Source organism: Plecotus auritus, assembly GCF_963455305.1.
Source record: "Plecotus auritus genome assembly, chromosome: 5".
NCBI classification, from domain to species: domain Eukaryota; kingdom Metazoa; phylum Chordata; class Mammalia; order Chiroptera; family Vespertilionidae; genus Plecotus; species Plecotus auritus.
The window spans coordinates 90,558,256-90,582,444 of NC_137776.1; the positions used below are offsets into that span (position 1 = coordinate 90,558,256).

Sequence of the window (24,189 nt, forward strand, 5' to 3'; positions counted from 1 at the left end):
AGGTGTTCATATTTAATTAAAAAAAAAACACATGTTTTATTCATTTCAGAGAGAGCTAGGAAGAGGGAGAGAGAGAAACGTCAATGATGAGAGAGTGTCATCAATTGGCTGCCTCCTGCATGCCGCCCACTGAGGACTGAGCCCACAGCCCAGGCATGTGCCCTGACCAGGAATCGAAACTTTTGGTTCATGGGTTGATGCTCAACCACTGAGCCACACTGGCTGCGCTATATTTAATTTTGTAGTTGAAACAATTTCATATTTACAGCAAAGTTGCAGGACACTATAAATATTTTTCTGGAACCATCTGAGAGAGAGTTGCAGATAAGATGTTCCATCACCCCTGAATTCTTCAGTGTATGTTTCCTACAAACAAGCATATTCTCTTGGATAACTCAATACATCCGACAAAACCAGAAAGTTAATTTAACATTGTGGCATTACCAACATCCATTGAAGTTAAGCCAATTGCCCCTTGAGTGTTCTTTATAGCCATAAGATCCAGTACAGAATCACACTTTACATTAGTTGTCATGTCTTTTCGTGGTCTTCACACTAGAATATTGCAATTCCTCAGTCTTTCTTTGACTTTCTTGACCTTTACACTTTTGAAGATACAGGACAGTTATTTTGTAGGTTATCTCCATTTTGGTTTTCTCTGATGCTTCCTCATGAAGTAGGCTAATCTTAGACTCCTTTGACAGGAAATAACAGAGAAGTGATCCTGTGTTCTCACCTGTCCTATCAGGTGACATTTAATTTCATTGTGTCCCATTACTGTTGATATTAACTTTGATCCTTTGATTAAGATGGTGTCAGCCAGATCCTTTCCATTATAAAGTTATTTTACTCTTTGTGATTAATAATTTTTTGTGGACAGTTACTTTGAGGCTTTCTCATCAAATTTTGTATTTATTTATTTATTTTGAACTAATGGGTTTCTGTTTTATTCAAGGGTCATAACCTGTTACTATCATTTATTTTGATGTTCAGTTTCCTGTGGTTTGGTCAGTGGGAGCCACTTCAAAATGACTTCTATATTCATTTAAGATACACACATCATTCTTTGAGCATTTCCTGACTTTCTGGCCCAAGAAGATGTTCATCTTGTATTTCCCTTGTCTAGCCCTGGAATTTGCCAGTTCTCTAATGAACTTTTTGGCTAGATTTAGGGACTGTATGTTTCCATTTCTCAATCTCTCCTTCTGTGTCTGTGTGTATGTGTCTGCGTGTGTGTATAGAGAGAGATATCACACACTATAACTCTGATTTTAGTCCAATATCACAGGACTTACTTGCAGTGTTTTGTTTTGTTTTCTATTTGCAGTTCTTTTGTACAGAAACCAGGCTTTGATTATCATCAGTATATTTATCTGACTACTAAATCTGTATGGAATTAATCTCTAGCCTCTCCCTGCATGATCAGACCACCTAGTTACTTCTGGACTGAATTATTTGGGAAGAGAAAGGGCTTATGAAGCTTCTGATTTTTCCAGTTGTTTTATAAATACAGAAATTTCTTTGCAGATAGTATTGTAGTTATCTCCTCCAGAGTTTGGAGTAGGATTAGAGGATATATTGGTGGCAAATAAACACATGAAAAGATGTTAAACGTCAATGGACAAAAGGGAAATGCAAATTAAGATATTGATGAGCATCATTACTACACGTCTATTAGAACAGCTGAAATAAAAACTAGTGACAACTTGAGGTAAACGAAACCAAGATGGTGGCATAGGTAAACACCTAAACTGCTGCCTCGCACAACAATTTCAAAACTATAACTAAAAGACAGAACGGACACCATCCAGAACCACAGGAAAGCTGGCTGAGTGAAAATTCTACAACTAGAAGGAAAGAAAAGCTCACAGAGAATTGGAGGTACGGCAAAGGGGCTTTGTGCGTGCAGAGAGGAAGGGCAGCTGAGAGCCTGGCTGACTTTCTCTGGCGGAAGGGGGAAGGAAGCCTCCGACCGCACTGAACCCCAGTTCTGACTGCACTGAACCCCAGTTCCGGGCGAACCCCTGGGGACCCACGCTCTTACGGGGGGAGTCTGGACTCTCGGGCGGAGACTCGAGCTGGGAAAGGCAGAAGTCTGAAGGAGCACGCGGGCCAGTGCGCACAAAGGCTGCGGAGGTTGCCACAGGCTTTCCCTAGTGGAAGGGAGTCAGAGGATCCTGACTGCACTGAGCCCCAGTTCTGACTGCAGTGAACCCCAGTTCCAGGCGAGCCCCTGGGGACCCACGCTCTTGTGGGGGGAGTCTGGACTCTCGGGCGGAGACTCGAGAGCCGGGGAAGGCGGAGGACTGAAAGTGCGCACGCGCGCGCGCGCCAGTGCGCACAAAGGCTGCGGAGGTTGCCACAGGCTTTCCCTAGTGGAAGGGAGTCAGAGGCTCCTGATGGCACTGAGCCCCAGCTCTGACTGCAGTGAACCCCAGTTCCAGGCGAGCCCCTGGGGACCCACGCTCTTGTGGGGGGAGTCTGGACTCTCAGGCGGAGACTCGAGCTGGGGAAGGCGGAGGACTGAAAGCGCACATGCGCGCAAGGGCAAGGCTGACAGGAAGCCAAGACTGAGACTCCACCCCATCCAAGCTGAGCACAGAGGCTATTGCAATTTGGCAAGTCTAATCCTATAAGGCTGTCTCCAGCACCGAACTTCTCCCAGCATAGACACAGCTGATCCTTACAGCCAACTGGCCCGGAGGTCAATTCTTCCCAGTGATACCAACAACAATAAAGACTTAATTACAACAAGGCTGTACACACAGTCCACAAAGGGGTGCACCAAGAGTGTCCACCTCAGGTTAACTGGGGAAGCAGACCCACTGGGCCATATTGGAAACCTAGCACAAATATCTACCTTACCAACTCAGGGAATCAGTGAAAATGCGGGGTCAAAGAATCAGATCACAAACGAAAGAAATGGAGGAAAACAAACGACTGGATATAGAATTCAAAACCATGGTTATAAGACTTTTTAAGAATATCCTAGAAAAGGCCGATAAATATAACGAGACCCTCGAAGATATGAAAAAGGACCAACTAGAAATTAAACATACACTGACTGAAATAAAAAATATTATACAGAGACCCAGAAACAGAATAGAGGAACACAAGAATCAAGTCAAAGAATTGAAATACAAAGAAGCAAAAAACACTCAACCGAAAAAGCAAAAAGCCAAAAAAAAAAATCCAAAAAGTTGAAGATAATGTAAGAAGACTCTGGGACAACTTCAAGCGTACCAACATCAGAATTATGGGGGTGCCAGAAGAAGAGAGAGAGCAAGATACTGAAAACCTATTTGAAGAAATAATGACCGAAAACTTCCCCCACCTGGTGAAAGAAATAGACTTACAAGTCCAGGAAGCCCATAGAACCCCAAACAAAAGGAATCCAAAGAGGACCACACCAAGACACATCATAATTAAAATGCCAAGAGCAAAAGACAAAGAGAGAATATTAAAAGCAGCAAGAGAAAAACAGTTAATTACCTACAAGGGAGTACCCATACGACTGTCATCTGACTTCTCAACAGAAACTATGCAGGCCAGACGGGAGTGGCAAGAAATTTTCAATGTGATGAATAGCAAGAACCTACAACCAAGATTACTCTACCCAGCAAAGCTATCATTCAGAATTGAAGGGCAGATAAAGAGCTTCACAGATAAGAAAAAGCTGAAGGAGTTCATCACCACCAAACCAGTATTATATGAAATGCTGAAAGGTATTCTTAAAGAAGAGGAAGAAGAAAAAAGTAAAGATAAAAATTATGAAAAACAAATACATATCTATCAACAAGCGAACCTAAAAATCAAGTGAATTAAAAACCTGAGGAACAGAATAATCTGGTGAATATAATAGAATCAGGGACATAGAAAGGGAGTGGACTGATAATTCTCAGGGGGAAAGGGGTATGGGGGGTTCATGAAGAGAATGGACAAAAATCATACACCTATGGATGAGGACAGTGGGGGGGAGGTAAGGGCAGAAGATGGGTTGGGAACAGGGTGGAGGGGAGCTATGGGGGGGAAAAGGAGAAACAATTGTAATAATCTGAATAAAGATTTATTTAAAAAAAAAATAAATAAAAAAAAGCCAAAAAAAAAAAACAAAAAAAAAACTAGTGACAACTTAGTAGTACTAGTGAGGATGTGGAGAAACTGGATCTCATATTGGTTTTGGGAATGTGAAAATGGTACAACCACTATGGAATATAGTCTAGCAGTTTCTTAAATAACTAAACATACTCTTACCATATGACAGCATTTATATGCCTGGCCATTTATCCCAGTGAAATAAAGACTTATTTTCTCACAAAAACCCGTGCATGGTTGCTCATAGCAACTTTAATTGTAATAGCAAAACACTTGGGGAAAAAACCAAAATGTCTTATAAAAAACCAAAAGTAGGTTAATAATTAAACAGGCTGGCACATTTATACCATTGGTTACTACTCATCAATAGAAAAGTCTATTGATACACAACTTTGGTAGATCTCAAGGGCTTTATGTTGAGTGAAAACAGCCAATCTCAGAAGGTCACATACTGTATGATTCCATTTATATAACACTAGAGGCCCGGTGCACAAAATTCGTGCATGGGGGGGCGGTCCTTCAGCCCAGCCTGCACCCTCTCCAATCTGGGACCCCTTGAGGGATGTCCGACTGCCCGTTTAGGCCCTGATCTCACCGGGATCAGGTCTAAACGGGCAGTCGGACATCCCTCTCACAATCCAGGACTGCTGGCTCCCAACTGCTTGCCTGCCTGCCTTCCTGATTGACCCTAACTGCTTCTGCCTGCCAGCCTGATCACCCCCTAACCACTCCCCTGCCAACCTGATTGATGTCTAACTGCTCCCCTGCCAGCCTATTTGCCCCTAACTTCCCTCCTCTGCCAGCCTGGTCACCCCTAACTGCTCTCCCCTGCAGGCCTGGTCCCTCCAAACGGCCTTCCCCTGCTGGCCTGATCGCCCACAACTGCCCTCTCTTGCAGGCCTGGTCCCTCCCAACAGCTCTCCCCTGGCTGGCCATCTTGTGGTGGCCATCTTGTGTCCACATGGGAGCAGGATCTTTGACCACATAGGGGCAGCAGCCATCTTGTGTGTTGGAGTGATGGTCAATCTGCATATTACTCTTTTATTAGATAGGATAGAGGCCTGGTGCATGGTTGGGGGCCAGCTGGTTTGCCCTGAAGGGTGTCCCAGATCAGGGTGGGGGTTCCCTTGGGGCGTAGGGCAGCCTGGGCGAGGGGCCTATGGTGGTTTGCAGGCCGGCCATGCCCCCTGGCGACCCAAGTGGAGGCCCTGGTATCTGGGATTTATTTATCTTCTACAGTTGAAACTTTGTAGCCTGGAGTGGAGCCAAGCCTTCTGCTCGCTCTGTGGCTGCCACCATTTTTGTTTGGATTTATTTATCTTCTATAATTGAAACTTTGTAGCCTTAAGCGGAGGCCTGGGCCGGCCAGGGTGTGTGGAAAGCTTGGCTTCCTCCATCGCTGGGGAAACCCAAGCCTCCCTCCTGCTCTCTTGGTGGCCGCAGCCATCTTGGTTGGGTTAATTTGCATACTCGCTCCTGATTGGCTGCTGGGCATGACTGGTGGGCGTGGCTTGTGGGCGTAGTGGAGTGATGGTTAATTTGCATATTACTATTTTATTAGATAGGATTCTTGAAATGTCAAAATTATAGAAATAAAGATCAAATTAATGGTTGCCAAGGTTTAAGGATATTGGAGATAGGAGGTGGGTATGACTCTAAAGGAGTAGACTGAGAGAGCTCTTTGTGATAATGGGATATTTCTTTATCTTGATTGTGGTGTTATAGGAATCTAAATGTGTGATAAAATTATGTTGAACTAGCCCTAATCGGTTTGGCTCAGTGGATAGAGCATTGGCCTGCAAACTGAAGGGTCCCAGTTTCGATTCCAGTCAAGGGCATATACCTTGGTTGCGACACATCCCCAGTAGGGAGTGTGCAGGAGGCAGCTGATCGATGTTTCTCTCTCATCGATGTTTCTAGTTCTCTGTCCCTCTCACTTTCTCTCTGTAAAAAATCAATAAAATATATTTTAAAAAATATATATTCAGCAGGTCCTTGAATAATGTAATTTCGTTCAATGTTGTTTCATTCTAACATTAATGAGAAAACAACAACAATACTGGTAATTGCTGGCCAGGGCCACTGTCTGTGTGGTTTGCATGTTCTCTCAATGTCTGCATGGGCTTTCTCTTACCTTCCACAGCCCAAAGATATGCAAGTTGGGTGAATTGGTGTATTTACATGATCCCAGTCTGAGTGAGTGTGGGTGTGTGTGAGCACTTATGTCCAGGTGGGGTCCCACTGTGAGCAGCCAGAACAGGCTCTGGCCATCTGTGACACTGAACTGGAATAAGCATGTTGAAAAGTAATTATTTTATGTGTTTTTATTTATCTTTCTTAAATGTATATATAGCTCACATTTACTTCAGTGTTTAATATTAGAAGTGTTTTGGGTCTTTATTTAGAAGTTTAGTGTTCTTTTTATGACCAGAAATATGGCGTGTGAACTTAATTCTTATTCATATCAATCAGCCTATGGTAAAATTGGTTTTGTTATATGCCATTTTGCTTAAAGTTGCAGTTTCCAAGAACCTGTTGACAATAACAACATTAAGTGGGGACTTACTGTATACACATTGTACTAATGTCAGTTTCTTTATTTTAATACTGTACTATAGTTATGTAAGATGTAAGCATTGGGGAAAGGTGGAGAAAGAGTACAAAGGACCTCTTGTTATTGCAACTTTCTGTGAATATTTCATAATAAAACTATTTTTAAAGAAATAAGAAAAATAATAGTGTGGGCCAAATAAAACATGGCTCTAATCCAAGATTCAACCCTCTAACCTATATGTGTGTGACCTCTGCTTGAAGTTTTTAAAACTTCATATTTAGAGATTAGAATTTTAACTGGTCCAATCAGGTTTTTAAAGAAGAATGAGTTAGAATGTACACATTTAGGCTTCAGAAAAGGAAAACATAGATAGTATTTATTCTAATATTTGGGAAATATGGAAAAAGAACTTAACATATTAGTAATAGTTTTATTTTGCCCTTTTCTTCAAATTGACTTGATAACTTGTATTGGTTTGTTTTGTATGTGTATTTTAAATTTCCCTTGTTTTCTATGTAAAACTCCCAAATAAAATGTCAGCAGCCTATTGAAAGTATAAATAATACATTATAATTGGGTGGGGTTTATTCTCGGAAATGCAAAGATGATTCAGTATCAGTTTTATTAAAAATAATAAAATTTATTATATATGGTAGGTATATCATGGGATTGTTTCTTGCCTTTGCTTATAAGGGGATTATACTTTCTTGTTTAGTTGATATCAGGTTTGGCCATGTGACTTGCTCTTGGCCATGGAATGTGAGGTGAGGTGATGTGATGTGTGCCAATTCTGAACAGGTTAACTAATTTATGCTGTTACTCCTTTTTTTGTATACTTAGGTGAAACTACATTCAATAAGATTGAAACTAAAATCTTTAGAAAGTAAGATGAGTAACTTGATTAGTTGAAGTTTATGGCATTTAGGCTAAAGACAAAATTCAACACAAATAGAAATGGAGATGTTAGAGCTAGAAAACAATTGTCTAGTGCAGCCGTGGGCAAACTACGGCCCGCGGGCCGGATCCGGCCTGTTCGGCTGTTCTATCCGGCCCGCGGAGCCGAAAGAGCGGAGGGTTCTCTTGCTCTCCCCTCCGCTCCTTTACTTTGAATTTATATTAGTTCACACAAACACTCCATCCATGCTTTTGTTCTGGCCCCCCGGTCCAGTTTAAGAACCCATTGTGGCCCTTGAGTCAAAAAGTTTGCCCACCCCTGGTCTAGTGGAGCATTGGGTAAATGTTTTGTAAGTGCACACCTGGAGGCTACAACAGTAGCAAATCCGAGACCATTGAGCTAAGGTAAGAGGCAATTCTTGTCACAATTTTAGAATTCAGCTATTTTAGGTACTGTACGCATGATGTGGTGAGCTGTAAGTTTGGCTTGCTGACCTCACACATCTGAGGTTGAGTAGTAGAATAATACTCTCGAATTCTGATCATGTGTTTTTTTGGTGGCCTGTTAAGCCCTTTCTTCCTTACCCCATAACACCCTGAATAAACCTAATGGACTTTGGCCTGTATGGAATTGACATTTCTATCTGTGTAGGTTCAGCCAACCTTTGGAAGGTGTGCCCATATTCAAGGGTGGTGGTGGGTGCAGGGCCAATAAGCAGCACCTATGGAAAGTAGACCTGGTGGTTGCTCAGGGTTCTGCTCTCTTTCTATACTAATTTTTAATTATTTTTTAAAAATCATAATAATTGTAGATTAATAGAGAAACAATAGAAGTATTCATACTAAATACAGAAATGCGACAAAGATGCTCATTATTACCACTGTTGTGTAATTTCATAATAGTAGTAAGCAAATGCAGTTACTGACGTTATAAAGGTTAGAAAGGAGGAGGTAAAATTATCACTGTTGGGAGATGATTGGATTAGGTTGTACCTGAGAACTTAACACAAATAGGATTCAGTTAAGTAGTGGGAAGTGAAAAATATTTAGAAATAAATATGAATATATTAAATGTTTATCTGTGTGTGGATATATATATATATATGTTTATTATTAAATGTTTATCTGTGTGTGGATATATATATGAATATATTAAATGTTTATCTGTGTGTGGATAAATGTTTATCTGTGGTGGTTTTGCAGGCCGGCCATGCCCCCCGGTGACCCAAGCGGAGGCCCTGGTATCTGGGATTTATTTATCTTCTACAATATATATATCACAAATTGTTAATGCCAAAAAAGTAATTACTCAGAAAGTATTTATAATGGAATCTACACTAAATTGAAGTGTGTTCAGTTAGATTACAGCAATGCAATGTATTGGTCCTCTGTTTTCATAGCATAGATTTTTAAAAACATTTTGTTAACTGTTTAAAATGTTTAAATTTGTTTTAAACCAATCCTTTAATTCAGAACATAGCTTCTACTTCTCATAGGAGAAATATTTTTTGCAGAGGAAATTATTTTGAAAGATGACTAATATTTCTATGCTTTGTGGTCTTGGCTTTTTGAGCAAAATATGGTGCTTTTCTTTAGCAAAGTAATGTAGGCAGTTAGAAATCAGATAGTCATTTGAAGAGCTTGTTTACAGATTATTTGGCAATAGTGCCGGGGATGAAGGTGTGTGTATGTTAGTGTTTTGGAAGCTCCCTAGGTGATTCTTTATTTGGTTTAATTATGTCTGTTTGTGATTATATGTTACTTATATTTTAAGACATACAAGTAAATAATTATTCTTTTATGCCCAGTTTAATAGCATCAAAAGAAATCTGACTTTCCACATCCTTTGGCATAAAAGTTTATCAACCAAACTTTTAAAAGTAGGAAATTAGAAGGAAGTTTTTAAAGTACCATGAGGAAAGTTTGTTTCCTTTTTAAAGTACCACGGGAAAAGAGAACCATATTTGTTTCACACCAAACATACAAGACTATATCTGCATGCTCTCACCTTTATCTTCTAATGTAATTTAAACTCAACTCCTAAAGATCCTAAATCAAGGAAAACTACTATCAGTGCCTGTCTCTGAGCTCTGCATTTTCCAGTCCCTGGGCTTGGAATGTGGAGGAGATGAAAGAAAACAGACTTGAGAATATACAAACATGAGCTCAGACCTTCCCCAGAACTTCACCCAGAACTCCCTCAGCTCCTAAATTTCACTTTAAAATGTGTTTGGTGCTTTATCTGAATTTTGGGTTGTCTTAAGGATGTGCCAGTTATTAGAAAGCTATTACATGCAGGTAGAAAAGAGACTAAAATGCCTACTTGGGAAAAACTCTGATCCTTTATTTCACTGGGATGATTTTATGTTTACTGTGCTGCTTAGAATAGTAGGAAACAAACTAGAGATTTCAGGAGTATCTATGAGACTAGCCCTAAATTTCTTAAACTGGATGAAATTTAAGTTATAATTGTCTAAGATTTTAGGTTGTTCTTGAAATAGTAAGTGGTCTGTCTTGTATTAATGTTTTTTATATTCCTCAAAGTTTATTTTGTCAAAATTTATATTTAGCCTGTTGATTTTTAGTCTGCTGTTAATATTCTTTACTCTTTACCTGCACAAACACACAGTCGTTTTCTCCTCCCTGTTTGAAGAAACTCTGGAAAGAATCAGAAACCAATAACGCCTTGGGGGTTATGTTTGTGAGTGTGATGATAGAAATTGGGTATATGGGGGTGGGGACGGCCTTGGCCTGTTGGAGATGTTGGAGGGACTGTTGACCATGTACCTTTTAATATTACCAAAAAATCAAACTATATGAATATATTAGTTATATATAAAATATTAAAGTAAGGGGTTTCATGATTATTGTTTCAAGTAATATCTACTCTTGGTTAAGTTGAAAATTTAGGAAACAACAAAGAAAAATGTATCACCAGTAATCTCAACCACCTAGATAACAACTCTATTACTGTTTTGTTATAGATTGCCTCAGTCCAAAAGAAAGCGTATGACTATATACAAATTTATACCTTTGACAAAAATGATCTATACTAATAAAAGGGTAATATGCTAATTAGACCGGGAGACCTTCCAGACAAAGCCATGGTGGTGGGGCCAAGGCAGAGGCAGGTTAGGGGCAATCAGGCCAGCGGAGGGGGGGGGGGGGCAGTTGGCGGCGAGCAGGCCCTCGGGGGGGCGGGGGCTAGCGGCAGGTTGGGGCGAGCAGGCCCTTGGGGGGGTAGTTAGGGGCAATCAGGCCGGCTTGGGGGGGCAGGTGGGGGTGAGCAGGCCAGCAGGGGGTGGCAGTTGGGGGCGAGCAGGCCGGTGGGGTGGACAGTTGGGGGCGAGTAGGCCAGAGGGGGGGCAGTTGGGAGCGAGCAGGCTGGCGTGGGGGGGGCAGTTGGGGGTGATCAGGCCGGCAGGGGGGTGCAGTTGGGCAAGCAGGCCGGCAAGGGGGGGCAATTGGGAGTGAGCAGGCCAGCCGGGGGGGCAGTTGGGGGTGAGAAGGCTGGCAGAGGGGGCAGTTGGGGGGATCAGGCCAGTGGGGGGCAGTTGGGGGTGAGCTGGCTGGCAGGGGGGGCAGTTAGGGGTTATCAGGCTGGAAGAAGGGGCAGTTGGGGGTGATCAGGCCGACAGGCAGAGTGGTTAGGGGCGATCAGGCAGGCAGGCAGGTGAGCGGTTAGGAGCCAGCGGTCCCGAATTACGAGAGGGATGTCCGACTGCCCCGAGGGGTCTCAGATTGGAGAGGGTGCAGGCCGGGCTGAGGGAGGACTCCCCCCCCCCCCCGCACGAATTTCATGCACCAGGCCACTAGTTTATAATATTTTATAACCTGCTTTTAAAATTTAACAATATATTGTAAATAATTTTCTAGAATCTTAAGTATTTGCTGTCATTCATTTTAATTGTTGCCTGGTGTTTTATCATATTGCAATACTTTATGTAGGCAGTTTAGTATGGTTGGAAATATAAATTGTCTTAACTTTCTCTGATGTCATTCCTTGTAGGTAAATCAGAACACATTCATAATGATTTTTTTAAAGCTATTGTCAGATTACCTCCTGGAATGGTTGTGCTAATTTGCACTCATGGTGTATGAGAGTCTCCCTAAAACTAAGGCTACAAGAGGCTGCCCAAGTGACTAACCATAAAATTGTTCGTTGCAGTATAATAGGTAAAACCTGAAGATAGGGCAACTTCTAGGTCCATGGTTGTGGGGAGAAAACTAATTTTATTTCACACCCAGTATTTAGTTGACATCAGGCTGTAGTAGATATTTTGCACAGTTAAATCTGGGATTTTTGGATATTGGGTTGTTTGGCTTGGCCATGATGGATGGAATTTTTGATGTCCTAGATTGAAATATTTTCTGCTAATAAATTGAATTATTTTATGCCTACTGGCTGGCCTACCATTTTATTAATAGAGGTCTGTGTAAACTGAACATTTGTTAGATTGAAATATGTTTAAATGTGGAGTCCAACTGAATTTTTAAAGAAATGAGAGACAGCTAACTAAGTAGCCTGCACACTTGGAATCCAGAGAAAATATTGCACAGTATTTAATTGCCTTTGAAAATGTTTACTGACCATCTTATTTCAATGTGCAGAGGTACTTTGCTGGCATTCTAATAGTTCTGTGAATTTTACTTTTGGGTCTTGGGAAAGAATGAGAAGAGGCTAGGGCAAATAATTGGCAAGAAAAGCAAATTGTTACAAGTCTGTTTACAATGCAGCCTTGTTTACCCACTCTTTGTCTATCTGGATTTCTGAAACTGGATTCCTTCGCTCTGTGAACTAGTTAGCACAAGAGCCACTCTTTTCCTTTAGGATTCTTGGAATTGTAAGCACGCTGGAAAGAACACTATTATATATATCTTAGTTGGATGAGTGTCTACTGTCACTGTTAGGACTTGGTGGTGTAAAAGGATTAATGAAGAGAAGTAAGCTGGGAATGGTTTACAGTGGAAGTCTTTGGAATTCGTTCTTAAGTCTGTTTATATTATGGACATTTGAGAGTGAAGAGGTTACAGGTATCAAAAGGCTGTTACTCATGAAACCAGAAATATGCTAGTTACAATATTAACATTTTTTATTTGTTAAATAAAGGGGCAAAGACTGCTTCACTTAATAGATATGGCCTTGATTATGAGAAAAATCTAATTTTATTGTGCAGACTCTTCTGAGTAGTGTCTTTTGTTTGTTTGTTTTAACCTTTACCCAAGGATATTTTCCCACCGATTTTTAGAGAGAATGGAAGGGAGGGAGGGAGGGAGGGGAGAGAGAGAAAAAAACATCTACCAGTATATGAGAGAGACACATGGATTGGCTGCCTCCCCCATGTGCCCTGACCCCAGCCAAGCTCCAGCCTGCAACTGAGGTATATGCCCCTTGACCAGTAATTGAACCCACAACATTCCAGTCCGCTGTCCAACACTCTAACCAGTGAGCAAAACTGGCTAGGGCTACTTTGTATAATAGACATGGCATTGTTATTTCACCTAATTTGGGGTCATGATCGGTTAATAAATCTTATTTTTATTATAAGAATATGGAACATGAAGATACTTCTGTCAAATTTAAATAGTTATCTTTTTTTTTTTTGAGAACTAAGGGCAAAATTTAGACTATCCTTGTTACTGAAAGTAAAGGTAATGTTTTAAAAAGTCATATATTTGGTTTTAGGTCTTTTTTGCTCATTTCTATTCATAAGCTTACTATGGATTTTGGGTAAATAACCCTCCCTCTCATTTTCACTCTTTTTCTCTTGTGAAATATATCCTTGTGGTTACCAATAAAAGCATGATGAAAATTAACTTTTAGTAATTAAAATGCTAAGTTCTGTCATCTGTTTAATAACTGAATTTTTGTTTTGTTTTCAGCATTGGCTGGATGTAACAAAGAGTATCAAAAAGCAAGTTAAAAGTAAGTGTTGAAAAAATTGTGAAAAAAATAGAAATTGAATTATATATAATTATATATTAGTTATTTTTAATAGTAAGGACTTAAAAATCATGTTTTAGATGAATTTCTTAGCATCTCTACTTTCTAAAAATAATTTCAATCTGCTATACTGATCCTAAATTATATAGGATTGATGGTAACTAGATTGAAGTGTCTTACAGTTTGTTTCCAGGAGAAAGCCTTGCAGCTTGCAAATGAGATTAAGTTCCCATGAGATGCTTAACCTTTATATAGTAACTAGAGGCCCAGTGCACGAATTTCGTGCACGGGGAGGGGGTGTGTCCCTCAGCCCAGCCTGCACCCTCTCCAATCTGGGACCCCTCGAGGGATGTCCGACTGCCCGTTTAAGCCCGATCCTGGTGAGATCGGGCCGAAACAGGCAGTCGGACATCCCTCTCACAATCCAGGACTGCTGGCTCCCAACTGCTCATCTGCCTGCCTTCCTGATTGCCCCTAACCACTCCCCTGCCAGCCTGATTGATGCCTAACTTCTCCCCTGCCAGCCCGTTTGCTCCTAACTGCCCTCCCCTGCAGGCCTGGTCACCCCTAACTGCCCTCCCCTACAGGCCTGGTCCCCCCTAACTGCCCTCCCCTGCAGGCCTGGGTTCCTCCCAACTGCCCTTCCCTGCAGGCCGGTCACCCCCAACTTCCCTCCTCTTCTGGTCTGGTCCCTTCCAACTGCCCTTCCCTGCTGGCCTGATCGTCCACAACTGCCCTCCCTTGCAGGCCTGGTCCCTCCCAACTGCCCTCCCTTGCTGGCCATCTTGTGTCCACATGGGGGTAGGATCTTTGACCACATGGGGGCAGCCATCTTGTGTGTTTGAGTGATGGTCAATCTGCATATTACTCTTTTATTAGATAGGATAGAGGCCTGGTGCATGGGTGGGGGCTGGCTGGTTTGCCCTGAAGGGTGTCCCGGATCAGGGTGGGGGTTCCCTTGGGGTGTGGGGCAGCCTGGGCGAGGGGCCTGTGGTGGTTTGCAGGCCGGCCATGCCCCCTGGCGACCCAAGTGGAGGCCCTGGTATCTGGGATTTATTTATCTTCTACAATTGAAACTTTGTAGCCTGGAGTGGAGCCAAGCCTTCTGCTCGCTCTGTGGCGGCAGCCATTTCTGTTGGGATTTATATCTTCTATAATTGAAACTTTGTAGCCTGGAGTGGAGGCCTGGGCCAGCCAGGGTATGCGGAAAGCTTGGCTTCCTCCATCGCCGGGGGGAACCCTAGCCTTCTGCTCTCTCCATTTCCGTGGCTGCCACCATTTTTATTGGGATTTATTTATCTTCTATAATTGAAACTTTGTAGCCTGGAGTGGAGGCCTGGGCCAGCCAGGGTGTGCGGAAAGCTTGGCTTCCTCCATCGCCGGTGGAAACCCAAGCCTCCCTCCTGCTCTCTCAGTGGCTGCAGCCATCTTGGTTGGGTTTATTTGCATACTCGCTCCTGATTGGCTTGTGGGCATGGCTTGTGGGTATAGTGGAGTGATGGTTAATTTGCATATTACTCTTTTATTAGAGGCCCGGTGCATGAAAATCGTGGACGGGGGTGTGGTCCCCCTCAGCCCAGCCTGTACCCTCTCCAATCCGGGACCCCTCAGGGGATGTCCGACTGCCGTTTTAGGCCCAATCCCGCAGATCAGGCCTAAACTTGCAGTCAGATATCCCTCTCACAATCCGGGACCACTGCTCACCTGCCTGCCTGCCTGCCTAATCACCCCCAACTAAACCCCCTGCCGGCGTCGTCGCCAACTGCCCCCACCCCGCCAGTTTGGTTGCCCCTTAGTGCCCCCCCGCCGGCCTGGTCGCCCCTTGCTGCACCCCTGCCGGCGTGGTTGCTCCCTACTGCCACCCTCCGCCAGCCTGGTCGCCCCTCTCTGTCCCCCTCTGCCGGCCTGGTTGACCCCAACTGCCCTCCCTCCCCCCCCCCCCCACTAGTCTGGTCACCCCCAACTGCCCTCCTGCGGGCCTGGTTGCCCCATGCAGCCTGCTGCTTGGTCATTTGGTTACCCCTCAGTAACCCTCCTGCCATCCTGGTCGCCCCATGCAGCCTGCTGCTCAGTCGTTTGGTCGTTCCTCACTAACCCCCCTGCCAGCCTGGTTGCCCCACACAGCCTGTTCGGTCATCTGTTCAGTTGTTTCGGATGCGATGGTTGCTTAGCCTTTTATATGTATGGACTAGTGGCCTGGTGCATGAAATTTGTTCACGGGATGGGGGGTGTCCCTCAGCCCGGCCTGCACACTTTCTAATCCGGAACCCCTTGGGGGATGTCCGACTGCCGGTTTAGGCCCATCCGTGTGGGATCGGGCCTAAACCGGCAGTCGGACATCCCTCTTGCAATCTGGGACTGCTGGCTCCTAACCGCTCGCTTGCCTACCGGCCTGATCCCCCTAACTGCTCTCCTCTGCCAGCCTAATCCCCCTAACTGCCCTCTACCGCCAGCCTGATCCCTCTACCTGCCCTCCCCTGCTGGCCTGATCCCCCTAACTGCTCTCCCCTGCCAGCCTGATCACCCCTAACTGCCTCTGCCTTGACCTCACCACCATGGCTTTTTCTGGAAAGATGTCTGGTCTAATTAGCATATTACCCTTTTATTATTATAGATAGATTTCTTACGTTGGAATTTTCTTGTTTGGTATTTGTCCAGCTTTTTCTGAAAAATATTTTGAGGCTTTAAGGCTGTGACTTTTAAAAAATTTATTTTTATTGATTTCAGAGAGGAAGGGTCAGGGAGAAATAGGAACATCCATGATGAGAGAGAGTCATTGATTGGTTCCTCCTGAACATTCCCTACTGGGGATTGAGCCTGCAATCTGGGCATGTGCCCTGACTGGGAATCGAACCATGATCTCTTGGTTCATAGGTCAATGCTCAACCACTGAGCCATGCCCGTTAGGCAAGGCTGTAATTTTTAAAAAAATTAAAAACAATGAAAAGAAGCCTTTCACATAAAATGCCAGTGCTATTCCTATCAATAGTCAGGAAAATACCAGTGTTCAATCCTTAGTACACCTTATCCTGGGTAGTAACAGATTTCAGGCATTTCAACTCTTGTCTTTACATAATAATGGAACCACTGAAAATATAGATGTTAATGTAGTAGGTGGAGTGAATTGGAAAGTGTATGGGAGGATTTGCCATGAACAACTAATAACATAGGTGTTCCTCTGTGCTTTTAAGAAATACAGCTCTGCAGATTGTCAGGACTGTTAGATTGCACAGAACTTTTGTTGTTGTTAATCCTCACCTGAGGATATTTTTTCTATTGATTTTTAGAGAGAGTGGATGGGGGGAGAAACAGCAAGAGAAGGAGGAGGAGGACATAGAGGAGGAAGTGGAAGGAGGAAGGGAGAGAGAGAAAAAAAGAGAGAGAAGGGAAACATCGATCTGAGAGACACATAGATTGGTTGCCTCCCGCACTTGCCCCAGTCGGGCCCCAGGATCCACCTGCAATCCCAAGTACATGCCCTTGACTGGGAATTGAACCTGAGGAATACTGGTCAGAGCTGTCAGAACTTTTTTATTTGATGCTAGAGGCCTGGTGCATGAATTCGTGCATGGGTGGGGTCCCTCGGCCTGGCTGGCAATTGGGCCGATCAGGGCCATCTCGCCCAGTCGTCCCTCCCCGCAGGAGGTTGGCTGGCTGGCCCAATCAGGGCTGATGGGGGCTGGCTGGGTGGGAGGGGGGAGGAGGGACTGCGGGAGGTTGGCTGGCCCGCGGGAGGGACCACGGGAGGTTGGCTGGCCATGGGAGGTTGGCTGTGGGAGTGCACTTACCACCAGGGAGCAGCTCCTGTGTTGAGTGTCTGCCCCCTGGTGGTCAGTGTGCTTCATAGCGACTGGTCAACTGGTTGTTTGGTCAACTGGTTGTAACAGTCACTTAGGCTTTTATATCCTCCTGTATAATAAAGAGGTAATATGCAAATTGATCCTCATGCCCTCACAAGATGGCTGACAATGACCAGGCCAGCACGGGGGTTAGTGAGGGATGACCAAACAACTGAACAAGCAGGCTGCGTGGGGCGACCAGGCCAGCAGCGGGGTTAGTGAGGGACGACCAAACAACTGAACAAGCAGGCTGCGTGGGGTGACCATACTGGTGGGGGGGGGGGCAGTTGGGGGCAACCAGGCCAGCAGAGGGGGGCCATTGGGGGCAACCAGGTCAGCAGGAGGGGCAGTTGGGGGCAATTAGGCTGGCATGGGGTGCAGTGAGGGGCGACTAGGCCGGTGGGGGGGCAGTTGGGGGCATCCAGGCTGGCAGGGGGGGCAGTAAGAGGCGACCAGGCCAGCAGGGGGGCAGTTGGGGGCAATTAGGCTGGCAGGGGGGCAGTGAGGGGCAACTAGGCTGGTGGGGTGGGGCAGTTGGGGGCATCCAGGCTGGCAGGGGAGGCATTTAGGGGCAAGCAGGCAGGCAGGCAGGCAGGCAGGTGAGCGATTAGGAGCCAGTGGTCCAGGATTGTGAGAGGAATGTCCCGGTTTGCAGATAGTGCAGGCTGGGCTGAGGGGACCTCCTCCCCACCCATGCACGAATTTTGTGCACTGGGCCTGTAGTATATAGATATTGGCCCTGAACTGTTAGAATTAATTTAGAGCTATCTATTCTTAGGAGGGCAGATTATTATGTGGTTGGTATAGTTAAAAAAAAAGATTGATCTTTTTGTATTAGGTTTAATCAAACCTACACTGTAAACTGAAATATAATAATAACCTGTTATCTTTTGTCCCCAGTTCAGTGGATTTTTGACAGATTTGCTGACTGTAAATCCTTATTATTTAAATAGTTATAAAAAAATTAAAGCGTTTTTCTTTTCTTTTTTTTTAAATGGCAGTTGGTTCACCCTATTGTCTGCATTTTCGAGTTAAGTTTTATTCCTCGGAACCAAATAATCTTCGTGAAGAGCTAACCCGGTAAGACATAGTTGAACATGGGTAAAGTTTGGTCAGGCTAGCTAAAATGTTGGAAGATTGTCCATAATACTTTCCAGTTTATAGACAGCTAATGAAATGTAGTCCTTGCCCCTTGTAACAGATCTCAGACAATAGAATGTCATTTTGGGATAGTGCTTTTTAAGTGTATGATTATTTTCCTTTTTTATCAGTTTTCAAAACAAAGAGTTAGTTCCCTAGCATCCTCCAAAGGTAACTAGTGAGTTCTTTTTTTAAGTGTCATTATCAACTTATGGATTGTAAACGAGACAGATGTGTTTAAATACATTACCATGTTCATTAATGTTCAAAATGATCTATCTTTGGCTACTAGGAGTTTATTCAAGTAGGCTCCTGATTTGCTTTACCTATTGAAATGCCATTGATTAATAAAAAATGTTAGATTTTGATTTGTTTTGAATAATTTTGAATAAACTTTAAGTAGGTTATGTATACCTATTTTTACTTTTTCCTGCCCTCCTGGTATTTCTTAATGGATGATATTGCAAATCCATGACTCATTCCACTTACTATTTTTATTTTTTGTTTTTTCACTCCCTGGCTGAGCTGCCATGTTACAAATAAAGCTATAGCCACCATCTACTCTTTGCCCAGAGGAAGTGGAAACAAGTCAGATCCCAAACCTCCTTGACTCAATGTCTCTCCATTCACAATACAGACTAGGCAAAGAGCCTGAGCTGAGGTCTATATGGGGTAGGTTTACTCTGCCTCCTATTTCTGTACAGTCAGTGTAAGAACACAGCCTGTGGTAAGCACCAGGAGCCCTTACTATTTATTAAGTAAAAGATTGAGTTAGTTGAATCCCTTCAGAAGGGCTTTGCTCTTGACTACTCTGCTGATGAGATTATAGCTATTATCCACAGTTATATGCATGCTAGTATCCTTTCACATATGAGGTGGCTGCATTGTCAGAGTACAGTTAAATCAGTTCACAGAGCTCATTCTCAGTAATTTGCCTTAAACCTTTTCTCTCTACTGTATGTATTCTGTGCCTGCTATTTCTTCTTTAAAAAAAATTTATTTTTATTGATTTCAGAGAGGAAGGGAGAAGGGGGAGAGAGATAGAAAAATCAATGATGAGAGAGAATCATAGATTGGCTGCCTCCTGCACATCCTCCTTCCCCACAACTGAGGATTGAGCCCACAACCCAGGCATGTGCTCTGACTGGGAATTGAACTGTGACCTCCTGCACAGGTTGACGCTCAACCACTGAGCCACACCGGCGAGGCTGTTTCTTGCTATTATCTTACAGACATGCTACCATCCTCCTGATGCTTATTGTCCCTTTTTTCTTATATAGACTTTATTTTGGGTAAAGTTGTATAATTAAGAATGTTTCTTTCCAAATTAGAAGGGTAAAATTGTTCTCTTCAGTTAAATTTGGGCCTTTTGTTTTTCTTAGGTATTTATTTGTTCTTCAGTTAAGACAAGATATTCTCAGTGGAAAGTGAGTATTAGTTGCTTAAGGTAAACCATATTTTCTTGAGAAGTTTAAAAATATTTTTGAAAAATAATTTTATAGCTAATTATGAAAAAGAAATGGTCAACATGAAGTGTGTATTTGTCTTAAACTGAAGGTTGTGAAATTGTTTAACCAATTGTGTTTGGTCTCAGATTGGAGTGTCCTTTTGATACAGCAGTTCAGTTGGCAGCTTATAACCTGCAAGGTAAGCAGTTCGCATGTTGATTATAGGGATTAAATCATAACTATTTTCAGTGTGTGTTTAGGTAAAGAATTTCAGAAGATTCAAAGTGATAAGGGAGAAAGCAGCATTGGTTTTGTGTAAATTTGTATCAATATCTAACTCTGACTTTACTTTCACTAGTTTTAGAACATTGCCTTCTTTCTTGTCCCTTTCGCTTCGTTTGTTCTTTTTCTGTCTATAATGTTTTAAAATTATTATTGCAGTCAACTTGATAATTTCATAAATGTTATAATTTGCCATCAGCTATTTTTTTTCTTAAAAAGAATACGGTTATATATTAGAAAGTTGCCACAGCTACATGGTTTGCTTTTAGTAGTATTTATTTATTTATTTATTTATTTATTTATTTATTTATTTATTTTTAAATAAATCTTTATTCAGATTATTACAATTGTTTCTCCTTTTCCCCCCCATAGCTCCCCTCCACCCGGTTCCCACCCCACCTTCTGCCCTTACCTCCCCCCCCACTGTCCTCATCCATGGGTGTATGATTTTTGTCCAGTCTCTTCCTGAACCCCCTCCATACCCTTTCCCCCTGAGAATTATCAGTCCACTCCCTTTCTATGCCCCTGATTCTATTATATTCACCAGATTATTCTGTTCCTCAGGTTTTTAATTCACTTGATTTTTAGGTTCACTTGTTGATAGATATGTATTTGTTGTTCATAATATTTATCTTTACTTTTTTCTTCTTCCTCTTCTTTAAGAATACCTTTCAGCATTTCATATAATACTGGTTTGGTGGTGATGAACTCCTTTAGCTTTTTCTTATCTGTGAAGCTCTTTATCTGCCCTTCAATTCTGAATGATAGCTTTGCTGGGTATAGTAATCTTGGTTGTAGGTTCTTGCTATTCATCACTTTGAAAATTTCTTGCCACCCGTCTGGCCTGCATAGTTTCTGTTGAGAAATCAGCTGACAATCGTATGGGTGCTCCCGTGTAGGTAACTAACTGTTTTTCTCTTGCTGCTTTTAATATTCTCTCTTTGTCTTTTGCTCTTGGCATTTTAATTATGATGTGTCTTGGTGTGGTCCTCTTTGGATTCCTTTTGTTTGGGGTTCTGTGCGCTTCCTGGACTTGTAAGTCTATTTCTTTCACCAGGTGGGGGAAGTTTTCGGTCATTATTTCTTCAAATAGGTTTTCAGTATCTTGCTCTCTCTCTTCTTCTGGCACCCCCATAATTCTGATGTTGGTATGCTTGAAGTTGTCCCAGAGTCTTCTTACACTATCTTCAACTTTTTGGATTTTTTTTTTTTGCTTTTTGCTTTTTCGGTTGAGTGTTTTTTGCTTCTTTGTATTTCAATTCTTTGACTTGATTCTTGTGTTCCTCTAGTCTGTTTTTGGGTCTCTGTATAATATTTTTTATTTCAGTCAGTGTATGTTTAATTTCTAGTTGGTCCTTTTTCATATCTTTGAGAGTCTCGTTATATTTATCGGCCTTTTCTAGGATATTCTTGAAAAGCCTTATAACCGTGGTTTTGAATTCTATATCCAGTCGTTTGTTTTCCTCCATTTCTTTCATTTGTGATCTTTTTCTTTGACGCCGCATTTTCATTGCTTCCTTGAGTTGGTAGGGTAGATTTGTGTGTTTAGGTTTCCTATATGGCCCAGTGGGTCGGCCTCCCCAGTTAACCTGAGGTGGACACTCTTGGTGCACCCCTTTGTGGACTGTGTGTACAGCCTTGTTGTAATTAAGTCTTGATTGTTGTTGGTATCACTGGGAAGAATTGACCTCCAGGCCAGTTGGCTGTAAGGATCAGCTGTGTCTAGCTGGGAGAAGTTCGGTGCTGGAGACAGCCTTATAGGATTAGACTTGCCAAATTGCAATAGCCTCTGTGCTCAGCTTGTTTGGGGTGGAGTCTCAGGGCGGAGCAGACAGTCTTGGCTTCCAGTTAGCCTTGCCCTTGCGCACGTGCGCGCCTTCAGGCCTCTGCCTTCCCCAGCTCCCGAGTCTCCGCCCGAGAGTCCAGATTCCCCCCACAAGAGCGTGGGTCCCCAGGGGCTCACTTGGAACTGGGGTTCAGTGCAGTCAGAACTGGGGCTCAGTGCAGTCAGGAGCTTCTGACTCCCTTCCAGTAGGGAAAGCCTGTGGCAACCTCCGCAGCCTTTGTGCACACTGGCATGCGTGCGCCTGCAGACCTCTGCCTTCCCTGGCTCCCGAGTCTCCGCCAGAGAGTCCAGATTCCCCCCCATAAGAGTGCGGGTCCCCAGGGGTTCGCCTGGAACTAGGGTTCAGTGCAGTCAGGAGCTTCAGACTCCCTTCTGCTAGGGAAAGCCTGTGGCAACCTCCGTAGCCTTTGTGCACACTGGCACGCGCGCCTCCGGAAACCTGCCTGCCGGGGCTCCCCCGAATCTCCCCCGGGTCTCCGAGTCTCTGGGTGCCTTTCTCTCTACCTGACAGTCCAGACTCCCCCTGTATGAGCCTGGGTCCACGGGGTTTTGCCTGGGACTGGGGTTCAGTGCAATCAGAACTGGGGTTCAGTGCGGTCGGGGGCTTCCTTCCCCCTTCCGCCAGAGAAAGTCAGCCAGGCTCTCAGCTGCCCTTCCCTCTGCGCGCACAAAGACCCTTTGCCGCACCTCCATTTCTCTGTGAGCTTTTCTCTTTCCTTCTAGTTGTAGAATTTTCACTCAGCCAGCTTTCCTGTGGTTCTGGATGGTGTCCGTTCTTTTAGTTGTAGTTTAGAAATTGTTGTGCAAGGCAGCAGTTTAGGTGCTTACCTATGCCGCCATCTTGGTTTCCTCTTAGTAGTATTCTTAAAAACAAATACATGAAAGAAATACTTAGCATGTATTTAAAAGTTCCTAATGGTTATTTTAAGGATAAAAGAGTGTTTTTCTAGTAAATGAGAGTAATTAAAAACTCAAATCTTGTACTTTGTTACATTAATCATATAGTGTTAAATTTAGGAATTTTCTTCTAAAAAATTGAAATTCTTGTAAAACATTAATTTCAGTCCTTGTTTACAAAATGGAAAGAAATATCCTGATTGTAATTTTATGCTTTTTTGGGGGGCTGATTTTATATGTATCGCCAATTTCTTTACCATCAGTAGCATTTATTTGTAAAGATAATAATACTAACATTTTAATGTTTTCATGATAAACCTAATATTTTGCTCATTTTGTGCTTCCAATATTTAAGAAAGCATATTTTCCTATTGATAGAAGGATTGTGAATGGATGAAATTTCTGTACTTCAAAAATTTGCTACTAGTATAAATTGTTATCTACCCATCTCCATCTACTATCCTAGTCTGTCTACAGATTAAAACTTTTCTCGTCTGCAGAATATTGACTTGATACTAGTTTGGAAATGCTATGCTTCTAGCATTGTAACAATCAGAAGTATATAACTGCATGCATCTTTCTTGAAAGCACATATTTTACATTTTATTCGTATATGAAGTTAATTCTAAAACTTTGTGATCTATTGAAGAGCTGTCATTTTCAATATCTGTTATACCATACTATAGGCCCAGTGCACGAAAATTCATGCACTGGGTGGCGGAGGGGGTCCTCAGCCCAGCCTGCTCCCTCTCACAGTCCAGTACCCCTTGGGGGATGTCCATCTGCTGAGCAGGCCTAAGCCGCACTCGGATGCTGCCAAGGAAGCAGGAGAGGCTCCTGCAACCGCCATTGCACTTTCAGCAATCAGCCCTGCTTGTGGCTGAGCAGAGCTCCCCCTGTGGAAGTGCACCGACCACCAGGTGGCAGCTCCTGCATTGAGTGTCTGCCCCCTGGTGGTCAGTGCTTGCCATAGTGACTGGTCGTTCCCAGTGGTCCATTAGGGTCAATTTGCTTATTACCCTGTTATTAAAATACTAGGAGCCCGATGCACGAAGTTTTGTGCAGGAATGGGCCTTTCTTTTCCTGGCTGCCGGCAGCGCCTTCACTCCTGCCCGGAGCTGCCTTTCCGCCTTCCCACACTGCCCAGAGGCCCAGAGTGGCTGGGGTGGTGCAGAAGGCCTGTGTCGTCGCCCGCCCCGCCCCCAGCCGCTCGATGCCTGTGTATGCAAATTAACCTGCCATCTTTGTTG

At 43.3% G+C, this 24,189-nt stretch overlaps 1 protein-coding gene across 4 annotated transcripts in view; it reads left to right on the top strand.

The window, feature by feature from the left end:
* Positions 1 to 24,189, top strand: part of EPB41L5 (erythrocyte membrane protein band 4.1 like 5) — a 186,326-nt gene that overhangs the window by 33,499 nt on the left and 128,638 nt on the right. For all 4 annotated transcript variants that reach the window (XM_080671033.1, XM_080671035.1, XM_080671034.1 and 1 more), the window contains exons 4-7: positions 13,427 to 13,469; positions 18,328 to 18,406; positions 19,849 to 19,893; positions 20,061 to 20,113. In XM_080671033.1, the coding sequence (XP_080527159.1) occupies positions 13,427 to 13,469; positions 18,328 to 18,406; positions 19,849 to 19,893; positions 20,061 to 20,113 (220 nt within the window). The remainder of the gene's footprint in view (positions 1 to 13,426; positions 13,470 to 18,327; positions 18,407 to 19,848; positions 19,894 to 20,060; positions 20,114 to 24,189) is intronic.